The following is a 16,274-nucleotide window of genomic DNA, read 5'->3' on the forward strand; positions in this document are numbered from 1 at the left end:
TTGGGCGCTGTCCGAAGTTACGGTGTTTTACAGTACTGTACATATACGCAGGGTATGGGTACAGTAGAGGATATTGCTCCGTATCCAGACACTGCCTGTATCCTGTCATGCCTTTGGCTCTATTACGACGGACAATCGAGGGATTACTCTACCGTACATCATCGGGGGTCTGGTGGGCCACAATCTCCCCAGTTATGATAACATTTTTTTTGTGGTCAGACCAATTTTTACTTTCAGTTCTATCACACATCAATTGCTTCAACCATGCTCTCCCATCCAAACCCCCCAGTTTCCCACTGTTCCACCATTATCTTCATGGAGGGGGGGGGGGTTCTGCAGTGATTCCAACTGTTTTCTTATTACATCACAACATTCAAGAATGAAATTTTTGTTTTTAATTTTTGTACTGAATGAGTGGTAGTTGGGGGCACCTATCATCCACTCACTCAGTGCTGGGATGCCTTATCGTCTCTGCACTGAGTGACAAGCCAAATGGTTTCCTGTACCAAGAAGTCATTTACAATGCTGGGTGGTAACCATATGTAACCGCGGTTTCTGACCGGGTTAAATGTCCCCCAAATTCCCCTATCTTAAATCACTTAATCATGGCAAACGTTTCGGAGAACCTCGGAGGGCCCAGTACTTGCCCAGGGCCCCACCCAAATGGGCAGATTCGCATGGCCATGTGGAATATGAGAGGTGTGAATGAGGACAACAAGAGGGTGGAAGTGGCAAATGTGTTCAAGAATGCGAGATATGCCGTGATGGCATTGTGTGAAACAAAGATGAAAGGGTGTGATGTGGAGGAGTGGGAAAGTGTAAAGTGAGTAAGGTCAGGCATGAATGGGCGAGGAAGATGCAAGGAAGGAGTTGCTTTGTTGCTGAATGATGTGTGGCAGAGTGGAATGAGAGATTACAACTGTGTCAGCTCCAGATGTATGAATGTCAAGTTCAAGTTTGAGGAGGTGAAAGTGGCAGTGACCGGAGCGTATGCACCATGTGATGACAGAGAGAGAGAAAGACAGGTATTGAGATAAGCTGGATGAAGCAGTGGAAGAAATGCCCAGGAGCTATAAAGTGATTGTAATGGGCAATATGAATGGAAGAGTAGGCACTGGTCCTGAGGATGACATGACGGGCTTTAATGGAGTACCACGAGAAAATGATAATGGGAAACGACTGAAGGATATGTGTCAGGAAAGGAGGTTGTGCATTTGTAACTCGTATTTCAAACATAAAGATGCATATAAATATACATGGTATAGAGGGAATGGGGATCAAGTTGAAAGGAGCCGGATTGATTACGTGCTCGCAGAGAGGTCGATGCTGGGAATGGTTGCTGATATGAGGGCTGTGAGAGGACGATGTGGAGGTCTGTCAGATTGTATGACTGTGGTATGCAAGATCAAGCTGAGAGAAGTGAGGTGGACCAGAAAAGAGAGGAGCAGTCAGGGAGAACAACTAAAAGTCAAGATGCTGAGGATCAAAGAAATGGCAGAAGAAAATAGGACCAAAGTAAGGGAGGAGTTAGAATCAGTGAATTGGAATGAAATGGAACTGGACAGCCTGTGGAATGCATATAGGGATTGCTTAGTTAGGAATACTAAAGTGGTGTGTGGTGTGGCAAGAGTAACAACAAAGAAGAAAGGTATGGCATGATAGGATAAAGAGGTTAAGAAAGCAGTGATGGAAAAGAGGAAGAAGTGGCTAAAGTGGTTACAGAACAGGGGTTCAATTGAAATGAGAACTGAATATATTGGAAGCAAGAAGCACGTAAAGAGACTAATCAAGAGGAAAAAGGAGGAGGTAAATGATGATCTAGGAAGTACAATGAACGCAAATTCTCTGATAGGAAGTACCTTGGAAAGAGGTGCGGAAATGTACAGAAGTGACAGCTGAAAGAAATGTGAATGTGTGAAGGATTGAGTGGTAGATTACTGACCCATGAGGAGGACATAATGACCAGATGTAAAGAACATTTTGAAAGCCTGATGAATGGGAATAGAAAGAGCAGGGTTGCTGTGAACATGATTGGTTTGGGGGATGTGCAGAGAAGGAATGAAGTGCCAGGAAACATAACACTGGCACAGCTGAAGAATGCTGTGAAGCGACTGAAAAAGGGAAAAGCAGCTGGGGTTGATGAGATGTATGAAGAGATTATTGAGTGTAGTGGAGAAAGTGGAATGAAGTGCTTGCTGGAGATATGAAAGATGGCATGGATGAGTGTCACTGTGCCAGCAGAGTAGAAAAAGGTTGTGATTCTACCACTGTACAGAAACAAAGATGAGAGAAGTGAGTGCAAGAATTATCGTGGCTAAAGTTTACTGAGTGTGGTAGGGAAGGTATGTGGAAGAATTATTATAGAGAAAGTATGAATCAGAAGCCCTAGTGAGCAATGAAGACGGTGGTTTTAGGAGAGGCAGAGGATGTGTGGATTAAATATTTGCAGTAAGACAGGTAGTGGAGAAGGCTTGTAAGAAGAATTATACGTGTTTATGGCATTCATGGATCTGGAAAAAACACACGACACAGAACACAGGGAAGGATTATGGAAGGTTTTGCACATATACCAGGTAGATGGTAAGCTGGTAGGTGCTGTCAAGAGTTTTTATGATGGTAGTGAGGCATGTGTAAGGGTCAAAGGACATCTAAGTGAATGGTTCACGATCAGTATGGGCATGTGACAAGGTTGTGTGACGTCCCCATGGTTGTTCTATATATATGTGGATGGGGTGATGAGAGAAGTAAAAACATGAGTAATGGAGATAAGGATGGCATTGGCAACGAATGGTGATGGATGGATTATCTCAAATTTGTTGTATGATGATGATGAAGTGCTACTTGCAAATACCAGACAAAAACTTGGTAGACTAGTGCAGAGTTTTGTTGATGTCTGTGACTGTTGTGCCCTGAAAGTAAATGTGGAAAAGAGTAAAGTGATGGTGACTGAGAGAGACGGTGACTCCCAGCGTGATGTTACAGTGAATGGGGAGAGACTGGAATCAGTGAGAGAGTTCAATACCTAGGTACAGTGATAGAAAAGAGAGGAAAATGTGCAAAAGAAGTGGAAAGTAGAGTGACACAAGGAAGGAAAGTAGCCAGTGCTATGAATGCCTTGATAAGAAACAGGCTTGAGTGCTGCAGATGCGTGAAGCTTATTTGAAGGAGTGTTAGTGCAAACTTTAACATATGAATGTGAGACTATGGTGTGGCATGAAAATGAAAAGTCAAGAGTGAGAGCTGTGAAGATGGGACTGCTAAGGAATGTATGTGGAGTACAGAAAGTGAATAGGCTATAAAATAATGATTCGTGAAAGATGTGGGGCGAGAAGTCTGTGGACACCAGAATCGAAGAGAGTGTACTGAGATGGTATGGTCATGTGGAGAAACTGGATAACAAGAGAATGGTTAAAAAGGGATACCTGAGCGAATTTGAAGTAGCAAGGAGGTAGGGTAGGTCAAGGAGAAGGTGGAGGAATATGGTGGATTAGTGTGTGAGGAAGAGAGGTATGGAAGTAGGTGAGGCTAGGGGACTGACATTAGATCAAGCTGGCTTAATGAATGTTGTGAGAAGAAATGCATGATCAGGGATTTGGCATCCCTTTTTAACGTGACAGCATCTGGATTGACTACTGGATACGTTTATGTGATGCTACAGAATGTGGTGAATGTTTTTGGTTTATCAGATAGAGTCATGATTCCGGGGGCTTGACCGATGAGTGAATGGACGCGTGACCCATTGGACTGGGCAAACTTAGGCTGTCTGGACGTTGCTACTCCTCACTCACCCTGCCTTAGGGTGGGAAAGGAGGTCCAGATGATGATGATGAGTAGCTACTTTTTGTACTGTATGCCACACAGACTATAGAGGTATCAGATATCCACGTCCACATATGCGGAACATCAGCATCATTTTTAAAATCCACATCTGCATCTGCATTTGTGATATATTAAACATCCACAACTGAATCCACATTTGCAATTTAATAAACATATCCACATCCTTACCACACACAAAGAGAATGTGGCAGATATACACAAACCAGACTGAAAAACAAGAACTGGCAGAGCTGAGCACTTTTTATAACCCTGTCATAAAGTGAAGCGTGACCAGATTTTGCATAATTATGCTAAATTTGGCATATTTCTCCACAAAATCATTGGTTTAGCATAAAATTTAACGTACTGTCAAAATGTTCACATTACCAGAGAAATTTTGTCCATTAAATACTCACAAACATGATTAATTATTAATATGATGGTTTTTGTCACAACAACAGAGATGTATCTGATAACCACATCTACATATGCAGAACATCTGTGTTTGTGATGAAAGAAATATCTGCATTCACATTTGCAATTTCATAAACATCTGCATCTGCGATTTATTAAACATCTACATCCACAGATCTCTGAAATCAGACATCCGATACATCTCTAACACAGATAGTTACCTGTTCACTTTAGACTACAAATAAGGGGGATACAAAAAAGAAAATACAGGTGTGTGGTGTACCTAATTGTGGGTATTTAAGGAAGCCACCAGTTAGCCCATGGCAATGTATTTACTGACGATCTCCCCAATTGGAGACAGTGTTTACCAACGGTCTCACTGATGGGACATGTCAGTATACCAAATACTCAAAGCTAAAGACAACCTATATTATCTCATAGTCCCCATGACTGTAGCCAGCTAGGACTGCTAATTAACCTGACGAGAAAATCCAAATCAGAATCTTAGTCCTAACGTACCAAAAATCCAATCTAATCCATCCTAACTTAATCTGTTCTAACCTAGCCCAACATAAAACATTATGACAGGCAATATTACACTGCATCAAAAGTATCATGTGAATTAAGACAGTTTGGCAGCAAGGTTAGCTTTTGGTGGTAACCGTCACAGTGACAGTGTGTGATACAACAAAATTTTACATATTAGGTACTTCACAGGTAAAATCTAAAAAATACCCAGTCATCAGAGTAATCTTTACAATCAAACAAATATCTTGTGATAGGTCCATTTCAATAAGATAAAAGTTACATACAGTATTTGGAAAACCCAAGGCATGGTTTAAAATATTAATCAATAAACTATGGGTAAGTAAGGAGTGAAAACCTATTAACTGGCAAAATCAATTCTTAACCAACTAGATGTGGCCTTTCCATATTTTCTACTGAAATGAGTCTTTCACAAGGTAACTGACACTTCTCCTGGATTACTAAACCTACTGGTGATTTTTTAAAACTTACTCTCATGGTTATTTGGTTAAATCACTAAGGTTTCCATAGCTCTGACACTGTTATTAGTGTTTCCTTTTGTGTGTATTTGAGTACGTTAGATATGGCACAGTGATTCGTCCAGTCAGTGCGATGGCCGGTAAACAACGCAGGCCGTCAGTGAGATTGCTGATAAACACATGACATGGGCAACCTGGCCACTTCCTTAAATACTATAAAATAGGGATATTTTGTCTTTTTCCAATCACTTTCTGCAGTCACAATTCTGCAGTTAACTATCTTAGTTAAGATAATGAGTCTATTATAACGTGGGTGGAATCGGCGTGCCTGCTTGGTAAAGAATTTTTTTTTTTTCATTCATTCACTGCCAGACGCCATGTATCCCAGACAGGGTGGCCAAGGGCTTAGAGTTAATTGTTTTACAGGGAGGGGCACTAATCCTCCACCAACCCCACTTGACGTAGGGATGCCAACAGCATCTGGTGTTCCCAGGCAGTCACCCATCCAAGTACTAACCAGACCCAACGTTGCTTACCCTGGAAAATATTTAAAAAGGGCGGGTATAGAAATTGAATACCGTTGAAATTCTTCAAGTAAGGAATCCTTTTCTGAACACGAAAATAACTTCTGGCAGGAAATACATGAACACAACTATGTTGTACCTTTTTCCCAATCTACAAAAAAATCCATAGGGAATTAAACTGCACATTTTTCGTCTGCATTAAAAAAAAAAAATGAAGTTAATTTAAAACTTTTCCTGTAAGAATATAAATCGACAGAGATGAATTGCCCTTCTTCCTCTTTTTAAGAAACAGTTGACATGGAACTAAAATGTACATTATTGCTCTTCTATAAGTACATCTTCATCTTTGCATATTGTGAAGCTTCTGTTAGTCTTTCCTATATTCATCATTAGTCATGGTGTTACAATGACACTGTACTTGACACTGAAGTGGGCGGAGTTCTTACCATACCACATCTCACACACACAGTATACTCACAATATGTCCATCTGCATTCTGTGCATCCGTGATTTGACAGGAGAGTTGCTTGGTATCATCTGTCAATAACCTATCTTCCTTTTTTTTCTCAAACACAGACATGGTGCAGCTTCAATAGTTCATAGCTGGAGTCTCAGCTGATTTGGTAAACACCCACCAATAGTCAAGCGAAAGTCTAAATAAATTAAGGCATAATATATTTCAAAACAAAAATGTTTATTGAAATAAGCTTACTCATATTTCTTTACTGAATGAAAGGTAAATCACATTCTAATATTAAATATTTCCAATGGCCCATCTTGAGTTATCAGAGGGGGAAAAAATCGGTAACTTGCAATGAATAACAAATCTGCAATACACATTTTCCCACTTTCACGAAACATACAAATCTGCAATACACATTTTCCCACTTTCATGAAACATGCCATCGGGCTTGCAGATGTAAAAAAAAAAAACATAAAATGGCCATTACGTTATACAGAATGAAGATTTATCTCCTAACTTCCCCCCCCCCCCCGACAATATCCCAGGCTGCGAGCAGGCAGGATCACAAAGTTTTACATTTGCACATGTCGCTTTTAAGCTTCGTTAGTGAAATGCGTGGCGTACAGTATAGTGCCCCGGAAACGAGATGCGTGGTGCACAGCATTGTGCCCCCGGAAACGCACCGACACCCCCACCCGGACCCCACAGAATAGCCGCAGCCGAACCACGGGATGCCGTGCGACAACGGTATAAGTCAGCCCGGGCCGTGGGCCTCTATGACACCCAGCCGTCGCACCGTCACCCTAGCAGGAAGAGGACACTACCTTTGGGGAGTGGGACTGCCGGATCAGCTAGGGGTGGAGCTGCTCATTCAGCTTCAGACAGCGCCCCTCAGGAGACGGCCTACTGCCGCTCCCGCCTTCGCCAGATGGCCGATTGCCGCTCCAAACGTGTTTCTCCCGAGTCGGCCTATTGCCGCTCCTCCCTCCGCCAGAAGGAGACAGCCTACTGCCGCTCCCGCCTTCGTCAGACGGCCGATTGCCGCTCCGAAGGTGCTTCCCCCGAGTCAGCCTACTGTCGCTCCTCCCTCCGGCAGAAGGAGACGGCCTACTGCCGCTCCCGCTTTCGTCAGACGGCCGATTGCTGCTCTGAAGGTGCTGCCCCAGAGTCGGCCTATTGCCACTCCTCCCTCCGGCAGAAGGGGACGCCCTACTGCCACTCCCACCTTCGTCAGACGGCTGATTGCTGTTCCAAAGGTGTTGCCCCCGAGACGGTCTACTGTCGCTCCTCCCTCCGGCAGAAGAAGATGGCCTACTGCCGCTCCTGCCTTCGTCAGATGGCCGATTGCTGCTCCGAAGGTGTCCAGAGGCGTGCTGATTCCCCCACTCTGGCCACGGCCAATTGCTGGGCCTTGTTGCCTCATAGTTGTGCCCTTGGGCAGCCACGGCCAATTGCCAGGCCCCACAGCCAAAGAGAAGTGTCGACGGTGTCATCGCCCCAGCGTGAGACAAGAGCCCGGACCTCCAGTATTGGAGAACCCCAGCAAGGCCTTATGGCTTCCCCTGGCCTCCGCTCCCTACGCCTGGCCCTGGAGAAGACCCACCTGACAGACCCTAGTTCAGATCGGTGCCGCAGCCCCTCATTGACGGCACCCCTCGACTCCAGGGACCACCGCCCTCAGTTGCTCCAGACCCTCCCCAGGATGCCCGGGCGTGATCTCTCCACGCCCACAAGGCAGTATAAGACCTCCATCTCTGGCCGAGACCTGCGCCAGAGATTCTTGGACCTGTTCGGCCCTAGTCCTGAGGGCCACACTCCTGAACCTAGCCAGGAGACTGTGGGCTCCTTTGCCACCTGCAGCCCTGGATGCGACAGGACGCCCCTGTGAGCCGTCCCGTGCCCTCTCGGCACGCCCTCCCTTGGCAGTGCCCCTATCCCTGCAGAGTTGTCTCCGGCGTGTCTCCCTGCCGCCCCCACTATATAAGTGAATCATGTTAAGTGTGGTGTTACCCCAGAACTAGTGAAGTGACTTATGCTAAGTGTGACGTTGCCCCAGAATTAGTGTAACAGTGATACAGTGACTTAATGTATGTTGAATATCGGGGCAAGTGAAATCACGGGTGGATGAGTAAGGATGAGGCAGAAACGAAGTTTTGGTGAATCAGACTCTTGAGTGACGCCCTAGCAGAAAACCAGTAAGACTCTTCCCCCGAGGATTCCTCTGTATTAAAATACACCCATGTCCTTTGTTACAAGAAAACAGTAGAGAAAGTGTCAATAATATTCTCCCGCTTGTATTACCGTGAACACAGTGAATTCCCAGTGTCCTCCACTCTCTCCCTTTAAGAATCTCCTCCCAGCAGCTAGCGTGAACGTAAACAAGGAATAGAATCAATTGTCAAAACCCCTTTGCTATTAGAAAATACTAAGTTTGAATTAATAATACTTACTCTCTCCCAGTATTACTATAACTCTGGTCTGACCCTCCGCGAGTCACTCCCCTCAACCCCCCCCCCTTGTGAGACTCACTCCCCGCACTCCCACGTGCACCTGCATTCTCTGTACACCTATACACTAGAATTACTGTGTTGGCATCAGTACCAGTTAAGCCAGTATCCTGCGAGATACTAATATCCTAGTTAAGGTTTTATTTCTTTGCCATATACTGTGTTGTAATATCTGCTGTTTTTGTCCTGTGTCTGATTGTGGTAATATACGTGTAAAGGTTATTGCCTGGAGTTTTTGTGTCCTACCTCTCTTTATTGCACTAAGCCCCGGTCTCAAAAGAGGACCCCGCTACACGTTAGGTGTTCTAGGACTGAGGAGTTGGGCCTTTTTCACCTAGCATTACAGTTAGTTAATGAATAACTTGATCTCGAGTTATGAACCCACAGAAAGCTGCTCACGGGCAGCATTGCATACGCAGTGAAATACTAGCACTGGGAAGACCAGCACTGAGGGGAACCCACAGGGAGGCGCGGAAAGGGTCCGAGCCAAACGGGTGTACGTCCCCTATTGCCAGACACCCCTCTTCCCCTCAATGGAGCCTGCGGGAAGTAAGCCACCCCGCCGCACTACTCTTAGGTCAGACCAGCAATCGCCAGGATCGGGGGGGGACCTGCTCCTTGACAGTCCCAGGTAGAACCGTGATGACGGCCACCATCTGTGTCTGAGAGGAGACGGCTACTGTACGCTTCTCATTTACCATCCCCTGCAGGACCGCGGCGACAGCCACCATCCGCACCAGGGAGAGAACAGCCACTGTCTTTCTCTAATCTACTGTTCCAGAGCAAGGCAGAACTGCGGTGACGGCCACTGTCCACGCCGGGGAGGGAACGGCCGCTGTCCATCCCTCATCTGCCACCTCCACAGGGAGCAGGACCTCAGCGACAGCCACCGTCTGTGCCGGGGATAGAATAGCCACTGTCCTTCTCTCACCTGCTGTCCTAGTGTCAAGCGGAACCATGGCAGTGCTCCCCGTGCCTGTCGGGGAGGGAACGGCCATTGTCCATCCCTCGTCCGCAACTCCTGTGATGGCCTTCAAGGGTAGCATCCTTTGCTCGCCTCACCCCTCCAGAGGCCGAGTGGGACTCTCTTCTCATTCTCCCCACAGAGCCAGCCCCCCCAGCAGAGTTGCAGCTGGAGAGGATCTGGAGTGGCCCCATAGTGAGCCTGGGGATACTTTCCCTGCAGCCAGCACCCCTACGTCGTCCCTCACTGTCAGACTCCCAGAGGAAGAGATGCTGCAGGTAGCCCTGGCCCTGACAGCCTCTCGCTCTGAGCGAGGCTGCAGCCCCCAGCCACACACGGGCATCCCCAGGACTCCTGGCTGAGACCTCCCCAACCCCATCACCAAGCAGCCCTCCCCCAGGAACAGGTGCAAAGAAGCACACCTGCTTGCCCTGTTCGGCCATAGTCCTGAGAGCTGACCTACCCACCGATGCCCCACCAGGGAAAGGCCTCCCTCTACACTGCCCAGCAGCCCACCTCGGACGACCCAGCCCCTGACGGTAGTCTTGTATCTCCTGCAGGAGAGCACTCCTGACTGGACCCCTCCCACACCTGGATAACACTTGTAGCTGCCTAGACACCGGTAGCCCAATCCAGGTCCTCTGTATCCCAGAGAGTGTACTTAATCTGTACAATGTATTGTGTTTAGTATTGTGTATCTTTTCTTTGTTGCAATATGTGTGTAAGGTAATTGGTTGACCTGAGTTTTTATGCCCTGTTCCTCTAGTTGCATGCTCTAGACCCGGTCTTGAAGGGACCCCCAGACCAGTTGCTCATGCACAGAGAGCAAGGAGTTGAGCTCTGGACATGCAGCATAACACTGGTGGCTAGCGGTGGTTCTTGATCCGGTCAGAGAGCAATGAGGAATGAAGGGGAAAGTCTAACAAAATGGCAGCCAAACCACACGTACAACTGCCAAAACTTGACCCTGAACAATGCGACATAACACATACATGCGCATGATTAAACCGCTACTGGACATTGGATTTGACCACAATAGGCAGAATACAGCAGTCATTCTACCACACTTGGGAAAAACGGTGTGATGCATCGCCATGAAGATCATCCCAGAGCTGACATGGGTGCTGTTCATGCAAATCGTGACTCAAGCAGTCACGCCATCCCTAGGGAATGTCGTCGCCTTATCTCAGCTCAACACCCTCACCTATGATGGCAACCTGGATGACACATTCATCCAGGCCAGGCAACTCATCACTGCTGCTTACCCAGAGGCCGACATGGCCACCCAGGAACAACATATTTTCAATATCCTGTTGAGGATCCTCCCCAGTGCCATAAGGGAACATATCACAATCTATGGCCCGACAGGAGACCTCAACAAAGACGTCCAGCTGGGTAGACGCCTTCTAGCTGCTTGTTTCACCCCACAGCACATCAGTGCAGTCAGCAAATTCCCAACACAGAGGGCACCACACCCCAAACCACGGACGCCCCCCACCCACGCAAGCCCTTCAACAACACCCACTATACCCAGGGCACACCCTACCAAAAGATGCCTCACCCCTAAGGAAAGTACTTACCTTATTTCTATCAACCCATGGGAATTCTCCGCCTGTAGTCACCGATGCTCTATTCACGACATATGTGAACAGCTAGAAGCAGCCTGGTGCAGACCAACCACCCAAGGGCACCGCAAAGTCTCCTCCCTAGATGGCAAGGGCACCGAGGATGACGTCTCGCCCGCCAACTACACCGATCCCGGGGAAGTGGAGCCCAAAGAAGAAGATGCCCCACAACAGCTGGATTTTTTAGGACCACCCTTGCACCTTCCCATGTTGGCGGGAGCCTCCTCACAAAAATACCACCCCCCAGTCTACAACAAGATGAGATTGAATGGGGTAAAAGCGAGATTGCTGGTCAACACAGTAGTGGCCAGATCCTGCCTATACAGTCACTTCTACTCCCACCAAGCCTCAGCTTTTGGCCCACTTCTCCCCACCTTAGCTCACCTCATAGATGCAGGGGATGGCTCCCTTTCGATACGTGGGGAAACTGGAGCCCCGTGTGCCAATACCCACCAAAAAGTATCAACCCAGTACAAATTCATCATCTTTGACTCGACCTGCCGTGCCTATGATGGACCTCCTGCAGAAATTATGTACCAGGATCGACTGTCATAATCGACGTCTCCACTTCCAGAAGCCTCCAGACCCCCCTCCCAGCCACTCCGCATGTGCACACCTCCACCTTCTCCCTTGCCCTGTTCCCCTCCCGCCAAGTTCTCTACTTTGCCCCCTTCCCCTCCCCTACCCCTCCTGCTCCTCCACACACCACTTTCCCCGCTACCATCGTTTCCTCCCTTACTCATCCCTCAGCACAAGGCCTGGCTTCACCTGAACAGGCCCACTGGAACCTCCATCCTATTCTCCTCCTGACATGCCTTCTGAAACCATCTCCTCTCTGCTGTCCCCAACCTTCCTCCCTCCTCACCTCGGGGTGGTACGCATCACCAACATCTTCACCATCCCCCTCAACCTCCCCAGAGTATTAGTGGTCGGTGAAATGGAAGAAGCTGAACCGTGTGCACCCCCCTTCCTCTCCTGCCACCCTACCCCTTCTAGCAGAACACCACTTACAACATCCAGCTGACAGCCTCCGATGCCTCCTTATGAACTTCCAAGAACTTTTCTCGTCAGGACCGGCAGACATAAGCCACACCACATACCTGGTGCACAAAAACCACACCACAGGACCATTCATTCACCAACCATCACGGTGGAAAAACCCCAAGCACCGGGACGAGGAAGACCGGCAGGTCCAGGAAATGCTCGATGCCGGCGTCATATCTCCATTCACCAGCCCTTGGTCCTCTCCAGTTGTCCTTGTAAAAAAGAAGGATGGCACCATGCGCTTCTGTGTGGATTACCGACGGCTAAACGATGTGACCACTAAAGACGCCACCCCCCTACCCAGGATAGATGACTCGCTCGACTCCCTGTATGGAGCATCCTGGTTTTCCACCTTGGATCTCCAATCAGGATACTGGCAAGTCCCTGTGCACCTGAAGGACAGGGGGAAAACAGCTTTCTCGACCAGCAACGGGAAGCACTATGAATTCAGTGTCTTCCCCTTTGGTCTTTGCAACGCCCCCGCTACATTTTCTGGCTAATGGAATCAGTTCTCAGTGGCCTCACCTGCAAAATCTGCCTGGCGTACCTGGATGACGTCATCATTTTCGGCCGTACATGGGCCGACCACCTCCAGCGCCTCAAGCAAGTCTTCTTTCGCATTCAACAGGCCGGACATAAGGTCAGGCCATCAAAATGCGAGAAAGGTCCATCTCCTTCCTAGGACACGTCATCTTTAAGGAAGGCATAGCACCCGACTCTGACAAACTGCGTGCTGTCACATACCTCCCCTACCACAAGACGTCCACGAAGTCCACGCCTTTATCAGACTCACGTCTGCAGAACGATGGCTTCGGATCGGCCAAAGAAGGCGCAAATCACAGGCAATGCAACACGGTTCTTGAAATATTTGTCTTTTGGCTGCCATCACAACTAAGATGCCATGGGAATAAATCAGACATTTGGTCGCCAACTAAAGCATCCCAACAATTGACCAAATATATCACAAGAATATGATTCGTATTATTTATTAAAAAAAAATGGCTATACAAATATACGGGACTAGATTTCTAAAGCCCTTGCTTACAGACTTGAGATTCTTCAGAACAAAAATTCATTAATGTATCTACAGGACCAGAACAGCCCTGGCAACAGTTTACATTATTACCAAGTGATGGTAAGTATAAAAATGAATCATGATTTGTGTGCCTGTTATGATTAAATGACTATTGAAGATTTTTTTTTTTTAATTCCTTGCAGGATGAGTCATGTTATTTCATATATTATAAATAAGAATAGGAGATTCCGAACTTAGTCCTTCAGCAGCAGCATATTAGGTTATTTAATACGCAAAACATTTTACGATTTAAGTATATAATATGTTGCATGTTATGATATTTAAAATGCAGCAGAACATCGAAGCAGACAGCAACAATCCACCAAGAATCCACGGAGGAGTGTACACGGTGCGAATGAGCTCCGGGCAGAAACGGCCTAACTCCATCCGGACTGCACACCACTATGACACGGAACTTGCCCCCCCCCCCGCCACCATAGCAGGAGTACAAGATGACCTGCCGGGCGAGCTGCCCATCAATCAGACCGGGGTGGAACTGTTTCTCCAGTTCCAAACAGCACCCCTGAGACGGCTGGTAGCCGCTCACCCTCCTACAGGAGACAGCCTGAAGCCACTCCAACCTTCATCAGGAAACGGCCTGCAGCCACTCAGAAGGTGCCCTACAAAGACATGGCCTGTAGCCGCTTGCCCTCCTACAGGAGACTGCCTGAAGCCGCTCAGGAGGAAATGAGAAGACAGCCTGAAGCAGCTCCCGCCTTCGTCAGGAGATGGCCTACAGCCGTTCGGAAGGTGCCCCTTGGAGAGACGGCCTGTAGCCACTCACCCTCCTACAGGAGACGGCCTGAAGCCGGTCCGGAGGCTAATCAGGAGATGGCCGGTAGCCACTCCCGCCTTCGTCAGGAGATGGCCGAAAGCCCCTCTGAAGGTGCCCCTGGAGTAAGCCTGTAGCCGCTCACCCTCCTACAGGAGACGGCCTGAAGCTGCTCCAAAGGCTAATCAGGAGACGGCTGGTAACTGCTCCCGCCTTCGTCAGGAGACTGCCGGCAGCCACTCCTGAATGTGCCCCTGGAGAGTCGGCCTGTAGCCACTCTACCCTTCTGCAGGAGACGGCCGGTAGCCACTCCGAAGGTGCCACGAGACAGCCACGGCCAGTAACCGGGCCCTACAGCCAGAGATAGCCTGAAGCTGCTCCTTCGTCAGGTGCTGAGCCTGGTCCACCCACCCATGACTTGGAGGGAGCCCCCAGCCTGGAGGAGTACGGGGCTCGGACAGGAACAAGGAACTCCCGGGTGTAGGCAGTAAGCTCGATATCGGGCCTTGCCACCACTCTAGCGTCTCCTCCGGGGCTATATTCCCGGGTGGTGACAAAGGGCTCCCTGAAGGGAAAGAGGCAAGAGAAGGACTCACGTTGCCCGTGTCCTCTCGAGTGCGTCTGGAGGCCGGAGCCTGGGGTTGCCTTCCCCTGTCACACACTCTGGCTGTAGCCGTGAACTTGCCCGGCGTACGAGGGACACATGTCAGACGGACGGGGCCGTCATTTCGCCGTGGCTGAGGGCTGCCAGCGGGGTGTTGTTCCCGTAGTACGAGACAAGCCGGAGTGAGGGGCACAGAGGCCACACTCTCTCCAATATGGATTGAGTCTACCTTCAGGGGCTTCTCTACCCTGGTACGTGCCCCGGCTGGAGCCGAGTGTCTACCCATACGGAGAACAACTGCTGGACAAACGGGGTCGCCCTCACGCCGTGGCTTAGGGCCGACGACAGGGTGTTGCTTCCATAATAGGGAAGTGCTACACATACGGTAGCAGGGGCTCTTTACCCTGATCCGTACTCTGGCTGTAGCCAGTAGCTGATCTATCCTAGCAGGAACATCTGCCGGACAAACGAGGTCGCCCTCACGCCACGGCTCATGGCCGGCGACGGGATGTTGCTCCTGAAGGGGAGAACAGCAAGAGAGCGATGCGCTGGGGCAACTCTCTCCTTCTGGTGTGTTAAGGCCGGAGCCTGGGGTCGCTTTCCCCTTCACACTCTTTATTATGCCGTAGCCTTGGGCCTCTTGCCCTTGGGCCTCCTGCCCTAGAGGGTATAACAAAGCTGTCAATACGGTGCTACCTGGGACTGATTCTGCTTCAGTCCCACTCCTCTTCTGTCGATCACCGCTCCGCCCGCAATGTAGTTTACTTCCCCTGATCACCTGGGGTTGGGGCAATTGCGGGGAATAAGGGCCTAGGACCGTAATGTCCTGATGACCCTCTTGACTGAGGTCACTAAACTCACTGGTGTGTCCTCCCGGGGTGGTGGTGCGGTGGCGGCCCGGTGGTGGTGTGGGGGGTGGTGAGGTGGGAGGTCTGGCGGCGGGCACAGCGGGCATTTTACCACCCTCTGCATTGTTGAAGTCACGACCCCGTGACTGGAGGTGGTAGGTGGTGGAGGTGGATGTCTGGTGGGCCAGGGTAAGGTGTTGGGTGAGGCTGGCCCAGTGGGTGGTGAAGGTGTTGGGCTCCTGATGGGGGATGAGCGTGAGGTGGAGGGAGGACGGGTGGTTGGTCTGTCGTAGGTGCTGGAGCAGGTAGTGGGTGCCCCGGATTCTGGTCTGTGGGCGGTTGTAGGGTTTCCAATGCACTCTCGTCACCTTCATCTCGGAGAATGGTGCCTGGTGGAGAGATGAAATTTGAATGCTGGAGAGTGATGGGAGGTTGGTGGTTTTATGGGGACTGATTCGGTGGGAGGAGCGTTGTCCTTTGGAGAAATGGGATTTGGGAAAATTCCATCATGCTTGATGGAGGGGGAGGGTTATGGGAGAGGTGTTTGGGGAGGTATGTGGAGGGGGTGGGTGTTGGGATGGGTGTGCGATGGGCGGAGGTGTTGGAGTGTA

At 49.1% G+C, this 16,274-nt stretch overlaps 1 protein-coding gene across 1 annotated transcript in view; it reads right to left on the reverse strand.

The window, feature by feature from the left end:
• LOC145403713 (PX domain-containing protein kinase-like protein) overlaps window positions 1-6,373 on the reverse strand; it is a 1,006,790-nt gene extending 1,000,417 nt beyond the window's left edge. Inside the window, exon 1 of the mRNA XM_080275395.1 lies at window positions 6,240-6,373. Within this exon, the coding sequence (XP_080131521.1) occupies window positions 6,240-6,341 (102 nt within the window). The 5' untranslated portion in view covers window positions 6,342-6,373. The remainder of the gene's footprint in view (window positions 1-6,239) is intronic.
• Between the last annotated feature and the right edge of the window lie 9,901 nt (window positions 6,374-16,274).

Source organism: Coenobita brevimanus, chromosome 61 (genome assembly GCF_032717465.1).
Source record: "Coenobita brevimanus isolate Jiangsu-jjx chromosome 61, ASM3271746v2, whole genome shotgun sequence".
NCBI classification, from domain to species: domain Eukaryota; kingdom Metazoa; phylum Arthropoda; class Malacostraca; order Decapoda; family Coenobitidae; genus Coenobita; species Coenobita brevimanus.